General features: G+C 30.0%; 1 protein-coding gene across 1 annotated transcript in view; it reads right to left on the bottom strand.

Annotated features, from left to right (window-relative positions):
- LOC145277488 (heterochromatin-stabilizing protein CFDP1-like) overlaps positions 1-20,455 on the bottom strand; it is a 33,828-nt gene extending 13,373 nt beyond the window's left edge. The window contains exons 1-4 of the mRNA XM_080128870.1: positions 20,326-20,455; positions 7,101-7,227; positions 6,645-6,906; positions 837-982 (exon numbers count right to left, since the gene is read on the bottom strand). Of these exons, the coding sequence (XP_079984996.1) occupies positions 837-982; positions 6,645-6,906; positions 7,101-7,227; positions 20,326-20,416 (626 nt within the window). The 5' untranslated portion in view covers positions 20,417-20,455. The remainder of the gene's footprint in view (positions 1-836; positions 983-6,644; positions 6,907-7,100; positions 7,228-20,325) is intronic.
- Between the last annotated feature and the right edge of the window lie 3,420 nt (positions 20,456-23,875).

Raw genomic sequence — 23,875 nt, 5'->3', positions numbered from 1 at the left:
ATCAACATTTGACATTGAAAACTTACAAAGCCTTTTAGATGCATTTTAAGTCTCCGTATGGATAAGTAATTAATAATAATATTGGAAAAATATTATTTGACTCTTTTTGATGAGCATTATTTAACGCATTTGCAGATATTTAAAAGCAAAGATTTGAATGCAGACACATAAGAGAAATTGATAAAAGTCAGATAAAAAAAAGCCGAGCATGCTGGGTCCCCCCTCCATCAAAGTGAAAAATTTACTTTCACCATAAGTAATATTTGTACAAAATTTCAAAAAATTCAAGGAATGATTGAGAAAAGTGCGAACAGACAAACAATTTGTGGGCAATTTACCCCTGGGATGGGGAGGAGGGGGGGGGGCAGATTTACCTAGGAAAATCTGTTTTGGCAAAATTTTACTTTAACCAGGACTAACGTTTGTGCAAAATTACAAAAAAATCAAAGGCATGGTTATTTGGAAAAATGGGAACAAATAAGAGTGAATTACTAGGTTCACTCCCTCCTTTGTCAGGGGATCAATAAAAAAGACTGGGAGAGAAACGAGAAAGAAAGATACGAGAAAGAGCGAGAGATAAGTGAGAATCCCACAATGTCAGCTTCAAAATTTGAAGATATTTGTACATTAATAAAATGTTGGGTGCGTACAGTATGTAATGAAACTAAATTTTGTTTTCATCAATAATAATTAAAACATTTTATTCACATTTTCTCATGATATATATATATATACATGTCATTCATAAAAAAAAAAAAAATGACAATTTGTGACCTCCATTTTGACTCTTCATCGAGAGACACATATTTCCAAACATGTAACAAAAAGATACTTGCTTGACTTCTTCTCCAGCAAAATCATACACTTTAGTGACTGTGACTTTCTGCGGAGTAGTGCCCTTGATAGGCGAGTTGGCATCAGAACCATTTGTTTGCATTGGGGATGAAGAAGCACCATCACCTGGACTTCGGTTACCCACAGGCTGAAATACACAACACAGAAACTAATTTAAACATCAATATTTCAAGACTCAAAACATTGTTTTTTTTTATATTCTTCAGAATTTCAAAATAGCAAATTCCCAATTGCAAAAGTTGAAACGAGGATTTCAAAATCTTCAGATGTTAATTATTAAAAACGACAAATGCACGGAAGACATTTTTAAATGATTATTAAACCTGTATTAGTCGATAATATTTTTTAAATGATTATTAAACCTGTATTAGTCGATAATATTTTTTAAATGATTATTAAACCTGTATTAGTCGATAATATTTTTTAAATGATTATTAAACCTGTATTAGTGATAATAATTTTTAAATGATTATTAAACCTGTATTAGTGATAATAATTTTTAAATGATTATTAAACCTGTATTAGTTGATAATAATTTTTAAATGATTATTAAACCTGTATTAGTTGATAATAATTTTTAAATGATTATTAAACCTGTATTAGTGATAATAATTTTTAAATGATTATTAAACCTGTATTAGTTGATAATAATTTTTAAATGATTATTAAACCTGTATTAGTGATAATAATTTTTAAATGATTATTAAACCTGTATTAGTGATAATAATTTTTAAATGATTATTAAACCTGTATTAGTTGATAATAATTTTTAAATGATTATTAAACCTGTATTAGTTGATAATAATTTTTAAATGATTATTAAACCTGTATTAGTTGATAATAATTTTTAAATGATTATTAAACCTGTATTAGTGATAATAATTTTTAAATGATTATTAAACCTGTATTAGTTGATAATAATTTTTAAATGATTATTAAACCTGTATTAGTGATAATAATTTTTAAATGATTATTAAACCTGTATTAGTTGATAATAATTTTTAAATGATTATTAAACCTGTATTAGTTGATAATAATTTTTAAATGATTATTAAACCTGTATTAGTGATAATAATTTTTAAATGATTATTAAACCTGTATTAGTCGATAATAATTTTTAAATGATTATTAAACCTGTATTAGTTGATAATAATTTTTAAATGATTATTAAACCTGTATTAGTCGATAATATTTTTTAAATGATTATTAAACCTGTATTAGTGATAATAATTTTTAAATGATTATTAAACCTGTATTAGTCGATAATATTTTTTAAATGATTATTAAACCTGTATTAGTTGATAATAATTTTTAAATGATTATTAAACCTGTATTAGTTGATAATAATTTTTAAATGATTATTAAACCTGTATTAGTCGATAATAATTTTTAAATGATTATTAAACCTGTATTAGTCGATAATAATTTTTAAATGATTATTAAACCTGTATTAGTCGATAATAATTTTTAAATGATTATTAAACCTGCATTAGTCGATAATAATTTTTAAATGATTATTAAACCTGTATTAGTCGATAATAATTTTTAAATGATTATTAAACCTGCATTAGTTGATAATAATTTTTAAATGATTATTAAACCTGTATTAGTCGATAATAATTTTTAAATGATTATTAAACCTGTATTAGTCGATAATATTTTTTAAATGATTATTAAACCTGTATTAGTCGATAATAATTTTTAAATGATTATTAAACCTGTATTAGTTGATAATAATTTTTAAATGATTATTAAACCTGTATTAGTTGATAATAATTTTTAAAAGATTATTAAACCTGTATTAGTTGATAATAATTTTTAAATGATTATTAAACCTGTATTAGTTGATAATAATTTTTAAATGATTATTAAACCTGTATTAGTCGATAATAATTTTTAAATGATTATTAAACCTGTATTAGTTGATAATAATTTTTAAATGATTATTAAACCTGTATTAGTTGATAATAATTTTTAAATGATTATTAAACCTGTATTAGTTGATAATAATTTTTAAATGATTATTAAACCTGTATTAGTTGATAATAATTTTTAAATGATTACTAAACCTGTATTAGTCGATAATAATTTTTAAATGATTATTAAACCTGTATTAGTTGATAATAATTTTTAAATGATTATTAAACCTGTATTAGTCGATAATAATTTTTAAATGATTATTAAACCTGTATTAGTTGATAATAATTTTTAAATGATTATTAAACCTGTATTAGTTGATAATAATTTTTAAATGATTATTAAACCTGTATTAGTTGATAATAATTTTTAAATGATTATTAAACCTGTATTAGTTGATAATAATTTTTAAATGATTACTAAACCTGTATTAGTCGATAATAATTTTTAAATGATTATTAAACCTGTATTAGTTGATAATAATTTTTAAATGATTATTAAACCTGTATTAGTTGATAATAATTTTTAAATGATTATTAAACCTGTATTAGTTGATAATTTTTAAATGATTATTAAACCTGTATTAGTTGATAATAATTTTTAAATGATTATTAAACCTGTATTAGTTGATAATAATTTTTAAATGATTATTAAACCTGTATTAGTCGATAATAATTTTTAAATGATTATTAAACCTGTATTAGTTGATAATAATTTTTAAATGATTATTAAACCTGTATTAGTTGATAATAATTTTTAAATGATTATTAAACCTGTATTAGTTGATAATAATTTTTAAATGATTATTAAACCTGTATTAGTTGATAATAATTTTTAAATGATTATTAAACCTGTATTAGTTGATAATAATTTTTAAATGATTATTAAACCTGTATTAGTCGATAATAATTTTTAAATGATTATTAAACCTGTATTAGTTGATAATTTTTAAATGATTATTAAACCTGTATTAGTTGATAATAATTTTTAAATGATTATTAAACCTGTATTAGTTGATAATAATTTTTAAATGATTATTAAACCTGTATTAGTTGATAATTTTTAAATGATTATTAAACCTGTATTAGTTGATAATAATTTTTAAATGATTATTAAACCTGTATTAGTTGATAATAATTTTTAAATGATTATTAAACCTGTATTAGTCGATAATAATTTTTAAATGATTATTAAACCTGTATTAGTTGATAATAATTTTTAAATGATTATTAAACCTGTATTAGTTGATAATAATTTTTAAATGATTATTAAACCTGTATTAGTTGATAATAATTTTTAAATGATTATTAAACCTGTATTAGTTGATAATAATTTTTAAATGATTATTAAACCTGTATTAGTTGATAATAATTTTTAAATGATTATTAAACCTGTATTAGTTGATAATAATTTTTAAATGATTATTAAACCTGTATTAGTTGATAATAATTTTTAAATGATTATTAAACCTGTATTAGTCGATAATAATTTTTAAATGATTATTAAACCTGTATTAGTCGATAATAATTTTTAAATGATTATTAAACCTGTATTAGTCGATAATAATTTTTAAATGATTATTAAACCTGTATTAGTCGATAATAATTTTTAAATGATTATTAAACCTGTATTAGTTGATAATAATTTTTAAATGATTATTAAACCTGTATTAGTTGATAATAATTTTTAAATGATTATTAAACCTGTATTAGTCGATAATAATTTTTAAATGATTATTAAACCTGTATTAGTTGATAATAATTTTTAAATGATTATTAAACCTGTATTAGTTGATAATAATTTTTAAATGATTACTAAACCTGTATTAGTCGATAATAATTTTTAAATGATTATTAAACCTGTATTAGTCGATAATAATTTTTAAATGATTATTAAACCTGTATTAGTTGATAATAATTTTTAAATGATTATTAAACCTGTATTAGTTGATAATAATTTTTAAATGATTATTAAACCTGTATTAGTTGATAATAATTTTTAAATGATTACTAAACCTGTATTAGTCGATAATAATTTTTAAATGATTATTAAACCTGTATTAGTTGATAATAATTTTTAAATGATTATTAAACCTGTATTAGTTGATAATAATTTTTAAATGATTATTAAACCTGTATTAGTTGATAATTTTTAAATGATTATTAAACCTGTATTAGTTGATAATAATTTTTAAATGATTATTAAACCTGTATTAGTTGATAATAATTTTTAAATGATTATTAAACCTGTATTAGTTGACAATTTTTAAATGATTATTAAACCTGTATTAGTTGACAATAATTTTTAAATGATTATTAAACCTGTATTAGTTAATAATAATTCAGTTGAAAATAAAATTTTTATCTATAAACACATTAAATGTCCACAGCTAAATACCTGGTTTTATTTTATAAAATAAGAGAAAAAATCTGTTTGGTTCTTGTTCAGAATCCCCCCCCCCCAAAAAAAAAAAGAACAAAGAAAAATCTGTATGATGTATGTAACTGTGAAAAACAAAAATATCATATTCCAAAAATCATAAATTAATCAATATTTAAAAAAAAAAAAAAAAAAAAAATGAAAATTTTATGAGAATCCAAGGAGTCTAGTCCACCATTTAAAAAAAAAAAAAAAAAAAAAAAGTGGGGTAAATCATTAATAATTCATAGTTAATATATTTATGTTGTAATTCCTACAAATTTCCATTAATCACTTAAAAATGTTTTTCTTTATAAAATAAAATTACTGGATCAATTTATGTAATTTTTAAAATATATTTGTTTTGTCATGGGTACATACAGAGAATTTTTTTAATTTTTGCTTTTTTAATGTAAAGGAATTCTAAACAACTCTTTTCGGATTATTTAATGCCGAATCCAATGATTTTGGGAAAAAAAATTTATGATTCAAGTTCTTTATATCTTAGAATATTTATTCATGATGTTTGGTTCGATTGTTTTGTTGAAGAAAATAATTGTTTTTGAGTTTGCAGAACATGATTGAATTTTGTTAAATGCAATTTTGGTCAGGAAGTCAGCATTTTCAGATAGCCTGATCTGCTAGTATCAAATAAATCTGTTTTGGATGAATAGCAAGTTGCATGACCAGAGTCGATGATAGGAACATTTTTAGCATTATCATACAATCTTCAAACATAACTGAAACATTAATATTCTGAAACGTTCAAAGCCGTCATTATTACAATAATAAAGTAATATTTGGAATTTACTTTTTAATTAAAATTGATTTGGTGCGTTTTTGAAGAATTACATTTACTGTATATTTCAGCATCTAAGGCAACCATCAGATAAGACGAGGTACAAAAATTGGAGCAAATTTTAATAAATTTATTATATATCGGTTGTATAAGACGACGGCTAAATCACAAAACCATGTTTGTTTAGCCTAAGCTAGAGATTGCAAAACCCGATATCTTATGAAATATTGGTTTTTAAAGATGATTTTTTAACTTTAAAGGTCGTCTTATATGCCGAAATATATAATAATTAAAAAATACAAAATACAGAAAAATTTTATTAAGTCCAATTCTAAACAAGAACCATTAATTTTAATGAAATCGAAAGAATGTCTTTTACTCATGTTTGAAGCCATTTTGTACCTATTTACAATGCCTCCCCACGGGACAGAGTTAGACATCAGAGTCGTTTAACGTGGAGAAAAGGTACAAAAATAAAAAATTGTCTCAGTCATGAAGGACTGCTCCTCCACCGAAAGAGAACAAGAAATGGAAGTGCAGCATCTGAAGAACAGATACTACACTTTGATCTTGACCAATTTTGTAAAGCATTACAAATTTATGCTTTACTAATTCAAGATATTTTATCGAGAAACAAAATCTGATTTTTACTTACGCTGCTGAGGGAGGTCAATGATCCAGTACTTGACCTGCCACTGGCCCCAGATCTGTTAGTTGGTCGAGATCCAACATCAGAAAGAAAACTCTGCCAAAGAGAATCGGATCTTCGTTTTTCCTTTTCTTCATGTTGCCTTAACGTCTCCTCCATTTGTTCTTTGGCTTTTTGCCGCCGTTCCTCTTCCAAACGAAGCGTCTCAGGATCAGCTTCACATCCATCAGGGAGGTCATCGTCTAATCTGATACCACCACGCCGTTTCCTACAGAAAAAAAAAAAAATTACGAAAAATTTTGTATTCAAATCAAAATAAAGAGTTGCATTGGCAATAGACACATTATAACTAAATGCAAGGTCATATTGTAATTATCCTTGACATTGCTAACGGACCATCATGGTTAGATATATTATAGCATTGGCCAACATATGTTAAAATGAAAAACAATGCCTTCTTACCTTGCAGGAAGAGCAGGTTTTACCTTTCTCTTTCGTTTCAAAGATTTGTTTAAGACAGAGTCATCCAAACACTCATCCAAATTCTCTTCATCACCGGAATTTTCTTCTACACTCACATCCTCAGCATCTGAAAATCAAGGAACACGCATGGATTAACAGTCTGGTTCAGTAGAAAAATGCATCATTAAAAAAATTTCTAAAAATTTAAATTCAACTAAAACAATTCGAATATTTTTAAAAATTTTTTGGCAAGAGAATTAATAAATTGAATTATTCAATCTCCTGTTCTCATCTTGAGTTTTATTTTCACACCATTTCCACTGATGTCACTTCCAATCTTCTTCAGGTATATGCTGTCGAAATCTGGAATCTTTCCATTGAACTTAAGAATCTGCATGGAATTTTGAATAAGGTACTTTATTTAATCGTCAGGGATAGCATGCTCTCATTCAGTCAGCCATGACTGAGTAGAAGTCCTAAGTAATTCATAATTGTATTTTGAGTGTCGTTTGCACTGAGGATTGAACCTTTAATCTCCAGAAAAGTATAACTTACAATTGAATTTTATCAAGTATTTTATGCCACAGGTTGAAAGTTCAACTGTGAAAACAACACTCAAGATGAGAACAGTAATCCAAATAACATGAATAAAAAGATAATCAGGTTGGTGCAAAAATGGTTTTTTGATGTTCAACTTTAAGTCAAAAAACATTATTTTTGCACCAACCTAATAGAAACACATTCGGCCATAGTTATCAGTCATAAATATAATTAAAACTAAAACATTGTTGCACCTGACAACATAAAGATGGGCCAGATTTTCAGTTGGATCTTATTAAAGTTAAAGAAAAAATAATCAAGCTGAAATGTTGCATGGTGATTAGTTACCCAAAATATCAAATTCATAAATCAGACTTGGAGAAAAAAAATGGAAATTGAAATTCCATCAATTTTAACTGATGAAATTTTTCAAGGTAAAAAATTATATAAGAGTGTCTGCAATACACACAACTGAAGTCATTAACAAAAGTGAAACTTTCACTTTTTCCATGACCAATATTCCAAAATTAAATCGGTTCTAAGTTAGATCCCAACTAATATTTTGACCAAATTTGGTTACAATTGGTCAAGCATATGAATGCTAGACTGTACACAAGCAGCTACAAACTAAAAACATCACCTACTTAAAAGAATATATTTGCAAACATTTTATGATCATAAAAGTCATCTTATTTAATGCCAGTAGTGTTAAAGGAAATAGAAACCATTTTTAAAAACAAACGTGTTTTTGTTTTGTTTTTTTTTAGTTAAATACCCTGATTGTTTTGTTAAATTTTCAAAAGCAACTAAATTTAAGATGAGAAGTGGTGAGGAGAAGAGGGGATTGTATTAATACAAAATTCTCTTAACTTGAATGCTAGGAGTTCAATCCTTAAGTTTTTCATTTTATTATCAATCATGTACATGAATAAATTTTAGTATTATACAAATAAAGTTGGGTTTTTTTAATCATTACATTTTCACCCCAAACAAGGCACATTGGCACTTTGGTGTAGGGGGCTACTATCAGGGACATAAGCTACTGAGGTACTATGTAGGGAATTCCAAAGTCTAGCGGTTCTGGGGAAGAAACTATTGGAGTAGAAAGCTCTAGGGATCTCTACTGCGTAGGGGTGGGATTTAGCTGTTTGTCGAGGGTATTTACGACATGGGGTACAAGTGCTTGCAGTTCGTCAGAGCATACAACATTAAAATACTGGCAGACGGATGCAATATTTCGTTGGTGGGACAGAGGCTGAAGCTTTAGATAGTTCAGGACCTATCAGGTTGGCGACTCTCTTTTGAACCTTGTCTAGGAGCGAAAGATTAGTAGCAGATGCAGCAGTCCAAATATGACAACAATACTCCATACATGGGCGAATAGTGGCCTTCTGGAGGTACAAGATACTTTCGGGCGTTAGTAGCCTTCTAGCACCGTAGAGAAAGCCTACCTTCTTCGTAGCGGTCCTGGTAATGCTCTCAATGTAATCATTCCAGCTCATGTTTCCTGTGAACTGGCCGAGGAGTTTAAAAGATGTACTTTTAGATAAAGAGTCTTTGGCCATTGCTATTGGTTGTAAAGAAGGTTTCTTGTAGTTATTGAAGGAAACAAGTTTAGTCTTGGAAGCATTGAATTTGACCATCCATTCTTGTTCCCATTCCATCACCGATTGGAGGTCATCCTCTAGCGTTTCTGCCATTTCCTTAGATATGTGTTCATTTGTTTTCGTGTCATTGAAACATTAACGTTAATAGAAAACATAAAAAATTGTAAATTAGAATGTTTTGTAAATAGTCATACAATTTTATAATCTACCAATAAATAGTTTTAAAGGGTCTATATTTACCTTCACAATGAGGGTATACATTAATGAACAAATGTTTCACCCAATGGATTACAGGTAATCGTCTAGTTTTATACTGAACTAATAGTCTGTATCTGGTATTGCTTTCATAGCAATACACACGGATGATAAAACACTTTGGATAATTACGAATTTCAAGGGGGTTCAGCTAAAATCATCATATTTTAAAAACCAAAGCATCTTAAGTCCTCAAAATACCACCGTTTTGTTTGAAAATGAATATACTTTCAAATAAATTAATAAATAATAATGTACATTGTATATTTTAAGAGTTTTAAGCAAATAAAGTGATAAAAATGTTAGCATCATAAAACGGCGTTTTCGGTAAGATTTTGTAATGACCCTACTGATTTGCAAATGGTTGTACCGCGTTTCTCTTAAGAATTTTGTCATGATATTACTTTTAATAGACTCGGTTGTCCGAAATTCTTTCGACGACTCATTTTTTTGTTATGTTAAAAAAAAAAGACTTCAATATGACAAGTTTGGAAAATTTTGAAAAAAATTTCTTCGGACACCCACTGTTAAATAAATCAATCTTTTTACTACATTTATTCGTTAAAAATAAAAACGTAACCGGCTTTCTCTTGTGGTACCGAGCAATTTAAAATCATGATACCTGGAAAAAAATCGTTCTATTTTTAAAAAGTATCTAAAAACGATCTGTAGAAGCAGCAGCTACTATCGCTGATATTAATTTACTGTAAACAAACTTTTTTTTGTTTTGTTTTTTATTCCAGAACGAATTAAAAATTAAAAAAAAAAATGAAAATATGAATATTAAAAAAATGTACTTACATATTTAGTTGGAGCTCATATTATCAGATCATAATTAGCTTAACTAGAGCTATTCGGTTATCAGAATATATAATTTTAAAGCAATCTGGCGTTATTTTTGGTCAAATTTAAAAAATATAATTGAAAAATAAATATGTAACATGTGCACTTTTATCCATTACATTCGTTTTTAACGGTGAATTCAACAGTGATTTGTTTTTTAAAAAAAAAAATAAATAAAATAATAATGTGATTATTTTGCTTCACGTGTGCGAACAGTACCCCCTCCCCCCACTCCCAATATATTTTTTTCGTCTTTTTTTCACAATTTTTTTCAGCGGATGAATTTATTTTTGTTTTTTATGAAGATAAAGCATTTTATATTGTAATAAAAAAAAAAATTTTTTTCAGGAACATTATGAAAAAAGCCCCTAAAGTCCGTATTAATGAATTTGATTCTAAGAAAAATCAATTTTTCAAACTATCGATATTGTCATTGAATTAAGCATTGTTTATTTAATATTTTCATGCAAAAAAATAATATATAATTGCAAAATAAATTTCTACTTTTTTTAGATTACTTGTTTCACAAAATTTTTATATGTAAGATTCTAATAGTTTCCTTGCTTGAAATGCAAACTTTTGGCATAACAATTTTTATATAATCTTGAAAAATAAAAAAAATGTTTAATTTAAAAGCAGAACGTAGAAAAATAATTAAATTAAAAAATGGTAAAAATTATACGATATGAATGTACAGATGCACAGCTGGGAAAAAGAAAACAGCATCCCTTCCTCCATCTAACTACCTGACATCATTTTCAGACAGCCTTTTGACGATGACATTTTGGGCTTCTGTAGAATCAACATTTAGACTAATTCTTTACATCAACACTCTGATCCCCATCTGGCATCAATTGAAATGAATGGGTCTTGTCTTCAGGAGGCCTCAAGTTTTGACAAGCTTCTGGGCTTGATCGTTACTCCTGATCTTAAATGGAACACGTACATCAAAGTTTACCACAAATGCTTCAAGCAAACTACCTTTCTTATATATGAGAGAGAGAGAATGTGAGGAATGGAACACATATATTAAATCCATTGCCAAGGCCGCTGGAAAAATGGTGGGATCTTTCTATCGATCCAGTAGATATCTCACTGCTGATGCAATTCTCTATCTATATAAGAGCCAGGTACGTCCAAGGATGAAATACTGTTGCCACATCTGGGCAGGAGCTGCTAGAAAGGACTTGTCCTGCCTTGATAGAGTTCAAAATAGACTTCGTAGCCTGATAGTAGATGTCCTTTTCTCTTCCCTGCAACTTCTATCTCACAGAAGAGATGTTGCGAGTTTGTCTCTGATGTATCGTTACTTTCATGGAAAGTGTTCAACTGAGCTTAAGTCTATGCCCCCCCCCCTCGTCAAACTTTCACAAGAAACACTCGTCTAGCTGAAAACACTATCAATAATTCACCCTACTCTTTATCTGTGCCTAAACCTAAATGTAGATTCCATGAACAAAGCTTCTTTCTTAGAATTGCATGCCTGTGGAATTGTCTTCCGTTTTCCTGCTTTCCGGCTGACTACAATATGGTTGTCTTCAAGTCTAACGTAAACAAGTTCTTGATGAGTCGTTCCATATAAGTTAACAAATTTATCAAATTGATTACTATATTGTCCAATTTCTACTCTACACTCTTTAACCCTTATCCTCGAGTGGCCTCTTAGCTTTGATAATGTGGTGATGCCTGTGTAATAAAAAAAAATTTTTTAAATCGTTTTGGTCTGGTTTGTTACAGAACTAGATTTTCTTGCTTTTGGGGGCGCTAAGTTATTTTTTTGTACAAACAAGGTGTTTTTTTTTATTCAATATCTTAGGCTTTTTACTTTACTAATATTAGTCTTTGAAATAGACCCAGGAAAACAAATTATCTTTCAAATGATTTTTTACAATGAACGTATTTAACTTCAAAATTTAGCTGAATTTGTTAGCTCGCCGTGTTGTTGTGGAAACATTTTTCATTACAACTTTTTTTTTTTCACGTGTACAAATATTGCTTTTCCCTTTTGGAAATTAACTTTAGGCTTTCTTCTTTCAAATACAATCAAAAAGTAGTCGGAAACGTACAAAATATTATGATAAACCGACTTTCAAAACTATGTCTCATTTTTTTTCCCCCCATTTTTGCCTGTAACTAGATTTTATCATGAAACAATAATAAACTTATTTTTTAATATTTCTATATTTGTCATTCCGGCATATTTCTTGATACATTTCATTCTTGCATTATTTACCTTGTTTTCTAGACAGTGATAGCTGATTTGGCATCCCCGACGAAACATCTTCCAACAGATATTTTAACTGAAGAAATTTATCACATTTTTAGATGAATTATTATTAGTAGTAATAGTAGCATTTGTATCATTATAAGTAATTTGGCGCAAGAATGATACTTTTCTGTAAAACAAATGCGTTTATTTACTTTTATAGACACTGCTAAAATGAAACGAAGTATTTTTGGATGGAGTTTCTTTAAATATCTACCAAAAATCAAGTAATTATTCAATCAATACGAAATTTTCACCAATCATTAAGTGAAGAATTATAATTGTGTACTTTTTTTCTCATAATCGATATTTATATATATCTTTTTTTTGCCTATAAAACACCCCCTTCTTTATTTGTGAGTACAAATATGCTTAAAATAATTAGCCGAAACTGAGCAAAATATATTGTATTGTGGAGAGGGTGAGGAGTGCAGATAAATAAAAAAAAAATTTTAAAAAAACAACTGTGCACGCATCAGATTTTTAGGTTGAAAATCCAAATTTTGAATGTGTTTTTATTTTTCATCTTTTGTGATTTGTATTGTGAAATTTGTTGAATATGTTAATAATTATCTTTCAAATTAGCAAAAAAATTTATATTTTCATTATTTTTACAAAAAACACTACTTTTAAATTTTTGAAAAATAAATAAATTTTCTTTTATCAAGCCCAATATTGCTAATATACCATTAAATAGCAAATGCTTTGAAAAATCGATACCAAAAAGAAAAAAAAACATTGATTTTGCTAAAAATTCGATAATTTCTATCAGCAATTTCTTGTTTATTCACCTATGGTGGCCCAACCGTGATAGAAGATGCAAGAGTTGTTTTCAACATATGACACGTAGCATTCCCAAAATTGGTCACCCATCTGATACTGGCCAGCCTCATCATTGTTTAACTTCAGGGCATATGTAGGTAGCTTGTTGCCTACATTACCCCGAAGTTAAGCAACAATGTATTTTTATGTTTGATTTGACGATTAAGTGAAGGGTTTAATTCTTTTCTCATAAGCGATATATATATATCTCACTTATGAAAAAGAATAAAACCTACACTTAATCGTCAAATCAAACGTTAACAATACATGACTAAATATAGTTTATTTAATCCCTTATAGGCCTCCATACTTAAATTTAAACTATCATTAAATTTTGTTTTTTATTAATTTTGCTACGCAATTCTCTAGTGATATAAAAATTTGTAATTATTTGAAATTCAGGTACTTACAATATTTTTGCATATTCTTATAGCAAATCATCCTAAATCTTACTTAAATGAAAAAAAAAAAATTTGATTCAAAACTTTTCAAAAAAATATTTTTATGTTTTAGCGATCGAAACAAAAATGATAGTGAATAGTGTGGTTTTTGAAAAACTTTTAAATTCTATTAAAAATAGAAAGTTTTATATTATTCTGCTTTACATATGATCAAATTCAGACTTTTATCTTTCTGGGAAAAAAAATTGTTTTTCTTTCAATTTTTGGCTGTGCCTATACTTTTAAGAATGTTTGAAATGAAAAATAAAGTTAACATTTACCAGAAATAAATATTACAAATTTATTAAATAAAACTAAGAATTGTTCACATTGTTCCACTTATTTTCATATAAAATATTAAAAAAATAATAATATTGCATATTATATAAAATACATAATATCTGTTGTCAGATGTTTCGTCGGGGACGCCAAATCATCTATCACCGACTAGAAAAAAGGGGAGGTGATGCACCACTATTGTTTTATTTCTTATTGTAAAGTGATTATCGAGTCTTCAAAGACATCACAGCCATCTTTTCATGTTCTCCTGCAATGTTCAACATTACTCGTTTTTTGAACCGAATAAGCATTTTACATTAAATAAAAACACTAAAAACTTATCCAGTTAGGTAGAAAAGTAACTAACTTTGCCTTTGGTAACATTTATTTGTTATATATTTTTTGGACAACTTTTTTTCGTACTGCTGTGTAAATTTTTCATAATACAAGTGTTAAAAAAAAAATCTATTTATAGAAAATTTTTAAAAATTAAGTTTTCTTTATTGTTTCATGATAGCACAAGAAGTGTTAATATTTTCTTTTACATTTCCTTTAAAATGTAAACTTTGACAGGTTTTCGACTATGCTGAATAAGAAAATCTCGTTTAAATTTTGCAGAGACAAGTAGTTTTCGAGATATAAAGACCTGCCTTATGCATTGTAATTCACTGGCTGCCATGTCTGTACATGAGCACGATAACATCCTCAACCACCTCATGTTAAGAACGGCTTTCGGAATAAACACCCCCCAACCTCCCCATGTTAACGGCTTTCGAGGTTGGAGGGGGGGTTATAGCAGATTTACCGTTGTACAAATATTCTCGAACCAGGTAATCACTAAAAGGGACTCTTAAAGGTCGACACCAGTATCTTAGCAGAAGCTTTTTTCCCATGTTTCACAAACTTTAAAATTGAAAATGTAATCATGCGATTAAATTTAATTAAAATTGACCACGTTGTTTAACAAATTAAAAACAATGAGAGATGGAGTTTTAAAATGATTAAATATATTTTATTTTATAATTTAAAATTAAAACCATTGAACAATAAAAATAAAATTTTGGGTACTTATGTATTTTTGGTGCCATGCTGAAACAATAACATTATCATTTTAAAAACATTCTTAGTGAGGAGGTGACAGTGTTTTATAACTATTCTGTACTTCCACCTTACAATTAAAAAAAAAAAAAAAGGTATCCTGAAACTTGAATTTAAACTGGAAAGAAAAAAATAAATAAATAAATAAAAAACAATTATACAAAAATAGCGCGGTACCATCTGCCATTGTATGCATCCGAGAACAATATCTACTGTAAAATTAAACCAATATTTGGTGCTTATGCATTTTTGGTACCACGCTATTTTTAAATATTTTTTTCAGGTGAAATTAAAGTTTCACAATATTTTTTTTTAATTGTTAAGGTGGAAGCACAAAATAGTTACAAAAACCTCCCCCATGTTAAGAATGGCTTTCAAAAAAATAACATTATTATTTTAGCACAGTACCAAAAAATACATAAGTTGTTAAACAACGTATTTAATTTTAATAATTATGCGATTATATTTTACCCGTAACATGTAAAAAAAAAAAAAAAAAAGCTTCTGCTAAGATACTGGTGTCAACCTTTAAGTGTCCCTTTTAGTGATTACCTGGTTTGAGGATATTTGTACAACTAAACAGCAAATCTGCTGGGTTTATTCCGAAAGCCGTTCTTAATATGGGAAAATTGGGGTGTTTATAATACGCTGGGGTACGTCATAAGAATTTACCAAAATTTCCTTATTCAGCATAGTCAAAAACCTTTAAAAGTCATTATTTTAAAGAAAATTGTGGAGGTGAACCTCATGTAAAAATTTACCAAAGTGTTAAACTAAAATAAATTATTTCCATTTCATGTTTACTAACTTCCATATTTAGGTAAACAGAGTTCACTACCAGCATCTTAACTTTGCGTGCTGAATTTTTGGACATAACCCAAAGACAGCATGCGTACTGCAGATTTAACCGCCATAAGTCCAGTTCAAACAGACAGAAGTATATAGAAGCCAGAAATAACTGTAAGAAAGAAATAGCGACAGCTAAGAGAGAATTTATTGAAACCACCAAAAACCGCATCGAAGCACAGAAATTAGGAACCCGTAACTTCTGGAAAATCTACAACAGTGTAGTAAATAATGGGCAATCAACAATTCCCCCACTATCCAACAATCATGAGGTTGTTTGCTCAGCAACCGAGCAATCTAACAAGTTTGCCACCAACTCCACACTGGACCCTGCTAATCACCCCCTCCCTGACTTTCCTTTGCGGACAGACGCCATACTAAACGATCTGAAAGTCACCCCTTCTCAGGTGCATGCTATCTAGGGTTGGATCAAATACTGACTTTTAACAATTGAAATACAAATATTTTCGTTTAGGTTACCAGAAATACAAATACTTTTATTCCTCAATCTCAAAATACAAATAAAAATACAATAACTGATTTAAACAAAAACAAATATAAGTACTTTTTTTTTCAAAGTAATAAAGAAATCTGAAAATATGCAAAAAAAAAGAAATATTTCCTTCCAAATTTGACATCTACATTACATTCTATATCATGTCTGCATTGCATTTTATTATCATTAGAGCTCTGAAAGTTTCCTTCTCTCTCTCTCTCAAATATAAATACAAATTACTTTTTCTTGTGATGTTAAAATACAAATACAATTACATTAAAATTGTATTTAAATACAATTGAAATATAAATACAATTGTATTTGATCCAACCCTAATGCTATCATAAAAAATCTTGACACTTCAAAAGCATGTGGACCTGATCTACTCCTGGCTCTGCTATTAAAAAAGTGCTCTGCCGAAATAGCTCCAATTCTCTCCAAACTTTTCAACAAATGCCTTAATGAATCTTGCTTTCCTGCCTGCTGGAAAACTGCTTCTGTGGTACCAGTTTTCAAAAATTCTGACGAAAGAACTGACCCAGTAAATTACCGCCCCATTAGCCTCCTCCCATTTTTTGCCAAAATATTTGAGTCCATAATTAACCAAGCTCTAGTCCATCACCTTACAGATGCTAAACTTCTGACCGACCAAGAATATGGATTTAGGCAAGCCCGTTCTACGGCAGACATCCTAACTGTAATCTCTGAACGTATATACCATTCACTTGACAAAGCAGGGGAGAGTAGAGCGGTAGCTCTAGATATATCTAAGGCTTTTGACAGGGTATGACATGAAGGTCTTCTCAGGAAAATCAAATCATACCGTATCACTGGAAGAACACTTAACATAATTAAATCCTTCTTAGATAAGAGAAAAATCCAGGTTGTCATCGATGGTCATACATCCAAACAATATGATATAAATGCGGGAGTGCGTCAGGGGTCTATCCTTGGACCTCTATTACTCCTGATATTCATAAATGACCTCCCTGACAAAATTGTCTGTGAGATGGGTATATATGTTGATAACACCACACTATCTGACCGACAGGAAAACAAATGAACACATATCTAGAGAAGCGACAGAAACACTAGAGGATGACCTCCAATCTGTAGTGGAATGGGGACAAAAATGGTTGGTCACATTCAATGCTGCTAAGACTAAACTTGTTTCCTTCAATAACTACAAGAAACCTTCTCTACCACCAATAGTAATGGCCAAAGACTCTTTATCTGAAAGTACATCTTTTAAACTCCTCGGCCTAACACTCACAGGAAACATGAGTTGGGAAAATTACATTGAAAGCATTACCAGGATCGTTGTAAAAAAGGTAAGTTCTCTCTACCGTGCTAGAAAGCTACTAACGCCCGAAAGTATCCTGTACCTCTATAAGGCCACCATTCGCCCATGTATGGAGTATTGTTGTCACATTTGGGCTGGTGCATCTGCTACTAGTCTCTCACTCCTGGACAAGGTTCAAAAGAGAGTCGTCAACCTTATAGGTCCTGAACTGTCATCTAAGCTTCAGCCTCTGTCCCATCGACGAAATGTAGCATACCTCTGCTTGTTCTACAAGTGTTTTAATGGTGAATGCCCTAACGAACTGCAAGCACTTGTACCCCCTCTACATAAATACCCCCGACAAACTCGACATGCAGCAAAATCCCACCCTTCACAGTAGAGATCCCTAGCGTTGCCTTAAGGAAAAGTGCTTTCCAACATCCTGGAAAACCTCATCAGTATGCCCTGTATTTAAGAATTCAGGTGAAAAGTCATCTCCCTCTCAGTACAGACCAATAAGTCTCCTGTGTGTTGTTGAAATCCATATTAAATAAAGAAGTAGTCAACCACCTCAACAGAAACAACCTTCTCAGTGACATGCAATATGGTTTCTGCTCTGCAAGATCTACAGCAGATGTGCTAACGGTTATATCACATAGGATTAGTGAATCTCTTGACAAAGGTTTCCTTTCCAGGGCAATTGCTCTTGACATATTGAAGGCCTTCGATAAGGTATGGCATAAGGGCCTACTTCACAAGATTTCCAGCTACGGTATTACTGGAAATGTTTTCTCAATCATTAAATCATTTCTCTCTGATAGGTTCATAAGAGTAGTGGTTGATGGGCAGAAATAAGAGGGCCACAGTATTAATGCTGGAGTCTCTCAGGGGTCCATCCTGGGCCCAACTTTATTCCTGATCTACATCAATGATCTCCCAAAACACATACTTAAATCATTCGTTAAACAAACTCCTGACAAACCGCCCCCTTAAGTAAGACACTATCAAAACCCCCAATATTAATGATTACTACAATACTACCTCACTGATTACTGTACACGCAATAACCCTTATCCCTGAGTGACCTTCGGGCCTTGATAAGTGGTGACCCCCATGTAAAAAATAAATAAATAAAATGTAAGAGCCTTCTACTACAGTAGTTTCTTCCACAGAACCGCTAAACTTTGGAATTCCCTTCCTGGTTCCTGCTTCCCCAACTGTACTGACATGCAGAAGTTCAAGTGTAACGTGAACCGACATCTTGCTGCCCAACTCCCCACAAAGTACCCCTGTAACTTATGTCCCTGATAGTAGCCCCCTACATCAAAGTGGCAATGTGCCTTGTTTGGGGTGAAAATGTAAAAAAATTGTGTACAAACGTTTGATATTTTCTTTTATACCGATTTGTTTGTTTTACAATAAAAACAGAAGTTCGGTTTCTTTCGCCTGACACCGGTACGACCGGATCAAGAGTCGCTTATTCTTTTGTTACGCCAAGTAGTACTTGGCGTACTTACTTGGCCCAAGTACTTGTTTTTCGAACTGAATAAACGCTTTGAAATACGTAAAAACACTAAAAACTTACCCAGCTAGATAGGAGAGTAACTTATCTTGCCTTTGGTAACATTCCGTTTGTCTGCTTTCCAGCTGACTACAATATGGTAGTCTTCAAGTTCAACGTAAACAAGATCTTTCTGAGCCGTCCCTTTAAGTAAATTTACACTTTTCTTTCAATTTAACTAAATAAAAAATACTGTCTACTAACGATTACTACGTTAACCCTTATTCTCAAGTGGCCTCCGGGTCTTTGTAAAAAAAAAAAAAAAAAAAAAAAAATTGTTCTTTTATGCCTTTCTTTGTAAACCAAACCGAAAATGCTGACTCTCTACATAATAAAAATACAAGAATTTAAAATTCATGCTTTTCATTTATTTTTGTACAAATATATCATAAAAAGCAGTAGAATAGTTTTGCTAATAAAGCTAAAATGAAAAATAACTTGTTTACTAAAAAAAAAAAAATAAATAAAATAAACAATAACTTCGCACCTGTTGTTAAAAACGAATTTGGGTTTTTAAAAAGGACTTTGTTGATAAAAATCTTTTGTTTAATAATTTCAATGGCTTTGTCTCAAAAAGAAAAGATAGCATGATAAAACGACTTCAGAGAAGATGGTTTTTAAATATTCAGATAAAAGATATAACTAAATTTAAAAGCAATATTTTCATTGAATTGAAAGAAAGAAAAGGCGAGAGCGCCAATAAAATAAAGCGAAGAACCAACCACATGTCGAGGTTGTAACTAAAAAAAAAAAAAAAAAATATGTAATCTCATTGTAATCGGAAATTGCGCCAACGTTTAAAATAACTTGAAAGTCGCTGTAAATCACAAAAGCAGTGTTAAGAAAAAAGAAAGGTTAGTATATATTTCTTTTATTTGTTTTTATCTCACCTGACGGGATGTAATCAGCGTCACTAGCACTGCTGGACTCTTCGTCAGACATTTTTATTTGTGATGACAATAGCGTCAAAATAACAGACATAAAACAAAAAACCCGGTTGCGCACGTGATCGCATAACAATTTCCGGTTTTAGAGAGTTATTTCCCCTGGGTAAATCAACTTCCGGCTTTGAAGTGTTATTTAAGTGTTAATAATTTTTTTTTTATTTAATAACTTTGTTGCAAATAAAAACGAGTATGCTTCAGTTGCTATTTAGAGAAGAATAATTTAAGAAGAACAGCAATCAAAAAGAATGATCACTTTCCCGTATTAATTGATTCGTGTCTAATTGTATTGACTTGCAATAAATCAAATTCAATCAAAAAGTTTGGAACTTCTTTTTCTCAAAATTGGTTCATTAAATTTTTTCAACCATGAGTGCAGAAAAATTACACATTTACTTAAAAATAAAAGATATTTAAAAGTTGCTTAAATTATTTGCCATTCTAAAGTATAGAAGAAAAATTTATTCTACATAAGTAAAAAAAAAAATTTTAATTCTCATGAAATGTATGTGATGCAGCAAAGGATTTTGGCAAATTTATTTGTGTCACTTGCTCTCTCTCTCTCTCTCTCTCTCTCTCTCCATATAAATTCATAAAGATATGAACTAAACAAATTTACTGAAGTATCGTTGATTCGTTCCGTTTGACTCAATCTTAATTGCAAGGTCAAAGCTACTTAATAGTCTCTGTATGGACAACTGGACTTCCATATTGATTTTTTATTCATTGACTGTTTACACACTTAAACCATGAATTTCTCAAGTTTTGATGGGTAAAATAAATTAAATTTTTACACGTAATGATTTCTCAAATAATAATGTTTAAAATAAGAAACATTTTTAATTTTTCTCATATCATCCGCAAACCCTATTTAGCGATATTAGCCCCAAAAATTAGGATTATTCCTTATTAGAAAAACCTTAATTGGAAAATACAAAAAAAAAAGTAAGGATTATAAATAAGTGTAGCAACTGCTATGCCCGTTCGGAACAAATGCCAGGAACATTTCACAGTGATCATCGTTTTGATATGCCCATGTATATGAAGAACATGTAGGAACATAATGTTGTGATGCAACCACCACACACATTAAACAAAAGGAACCATGTTACGCTTCCTAATACAGTAAACAGGCTGGAATGTTCGAGAAGGCCTGTATATAAGGATTTACCCACCAAAATCCAATAATTTTCTCTTCAATTTCTCAAGTGTCAATAAACTCATCATGATTTTGTGCACGACAGACATGAAGTTATATACCCTCCTGGAAACTTACCACATTAAGCGAGGACTTAAATTTTCTTTTAAACAATTTTATTTCTTATGATACGAACACACACACACACACACACACACACACACACACACACACACACACATCCATGTTATTATTTGATTTATGGACTGTTCTTCTCTAAAATGGACTTAAAACCTGTGTGTGGCACAATTATTGTACAAAACTCAATAATTTCAAGCCTCGTGCAATTCTCGTGCAATTCTCGTGCAATTCTCGTGCAATTCTCACTTCATTAATCCTTCATTATGAACATTCCACACAAGAAAACACTTTTGGTGGAACAATTTTATTTTATTTTTTTTCATGTAAGGATGTGGATTGGTGAAACTTTTCTATTAATTAGCGATCCAGTTACATTTACCCTTAATGCTCCCACAGATACACTCCTACTTTTGACTTCAATAAAATTGTGACACACACAATCCTATAAATTGATAAATCCTGATTATAAGTTGGCGACCTCCTAACCTACATCCTACATAAGGAATAATCGTAACTTACTTGTGTATTTTCCAAGTATTGGTGACAACGTCAGGAAGACTCTTGTTCATCACAAAAATAACTTTCAACACTACATGGACAACTGTAGTTTGCTTTCTTTTGTGTCCCTTAAGGCTATTTGCGTTAACTCAAGAAAATAATCTGTTACACCTTAACATGGTATGTATACACTGCTTGCTTTATTGAAACGGACTCCCTTGTTCTTCAAACAGCTTGCTTTTTGCAGTTCCAAATCATCTAATTTGCATACAAATGGCAAGATTTCACATTACTTTCGTTTGACCGTAGAGCATAAAATCAGCTGTTTGTTGCAATCTTAGTTTTTCTGAAGTAACTTTAATTTACAAAACACTCAGATATGAGTAAGTCATTTTTGCAATAAATAAACTCCTCCTTCATCTCTTAATCACAAACAGGGTGTCTGTCTTCGTTGAGTAATTCCTCTTGTCTGCAGTTTAAGTTTTAATGAATATTGCATCAGCTTGAATGCTACTGATAGTGGAATCATTGGATTTGATATCCTCAGAATTACTTTTGTCACAATGATAGTTGCACCTGTATTACTGGTTGGATGTCTGTAATGTGATGCAGCACCCCCGTTAATTTCTACAGATTGCAGGCTGATCACTTTTGTAACATGTCCAGTGTCATAACTTATTGTGCGCTTACCATGTTGTGTTATGTTATACTTTTAAATTATTGTACTTCCCCCCCACCCCCACCCGCCCCTCAAATATTATCACTTCCAGTAACCACTAGCAGTAATAAAATACCGCAAATTATTCCCCTTGGCTAAGAGATGTAATTCCGCTATTATGACTCTCATCAAGAGTACGACATGTGTATTTTTTTAGTTAATTTTACTCACTTCAATTTTATTAACTGAAAGAAAAAAAATAACAGAAATAGACTACTGCACCTAAAAAGATTCGATATCGAACCTAGAACTCAGAGAAATTATATAAGTACTGGAAACTAACTTTTAGACATTATTTATCGACTATCAACAACAGCAAAATTGAAAACAATGGCCAAAACTTCTTTGCCTTAATTAACACCATTTTGGCCGCAGTCTAAGAGATAATGAGTGATGAGTGTGATAAAGGCCCTCGATGCTGTTTACATTAAACTGACTAACATTGTGTACAATAGACACCTATTACTCATGAAGAAACAGCTAACAGCACAATCTATTGACGCTTTCATGCAACAGTTGAGATGAATCGCAAAGTCATATGATTTTCAAGCTGTTGAAAAAAACAGTGGCATCTCTTCTGTGCAGGAAATGGCTTACTGTACAAACGTCCTCGTGTCTGTCTGTCCAGTGAGCCGCGCGTGTCGAGAAAGAAAGAAAGATTCCATCATGGCGGTCATGACGTTTTGTAGTGAACGAAGTCTCGCGAGATCACATGCGCGTGCCTTATAAAAACAGGTCACTTGTTGGTGGGAGAGGAGCGAGAAACGATTTGAGGTTTGAGAAGCGGCAAAATCAATTGGGAGAATTTGTGTGAGCAGTGATTTTTGCCTGTTGATCGACCACAAGCTATTTCGGCCCTCTTTTTTTTGCAATGGACAAGTGTGATCTGAGATTGATATCAGAGTTCGACGGCTCCTCTGCCGGACCCTCGGTAGTTGAGTGGTGGGAAAAAGCTGAGCTTGTCTGCCGGCTTTGCAAAATAAAGGATCCCATGCTTGTCA

Source organism: Euprymna scolopes, chromosome 6 (genome assembly GCF_053919585.1).
Source record: "Euprymna scolopes isolate OS-2025 chromosome 6, ASM5391958v1, whole genome shotgun sequence".
Taxonomy (NCBI): Eukaryota; Metazoa; Mollusca; class Cephalopoda; order Sepiida; family Sepiolidae; genus Euprymna; species Euprymna scolopes.
Note: the sequence above shows the minus strand (reverse complement) of the source record. Positions and strands in the feature narration are given on the sequence as shown.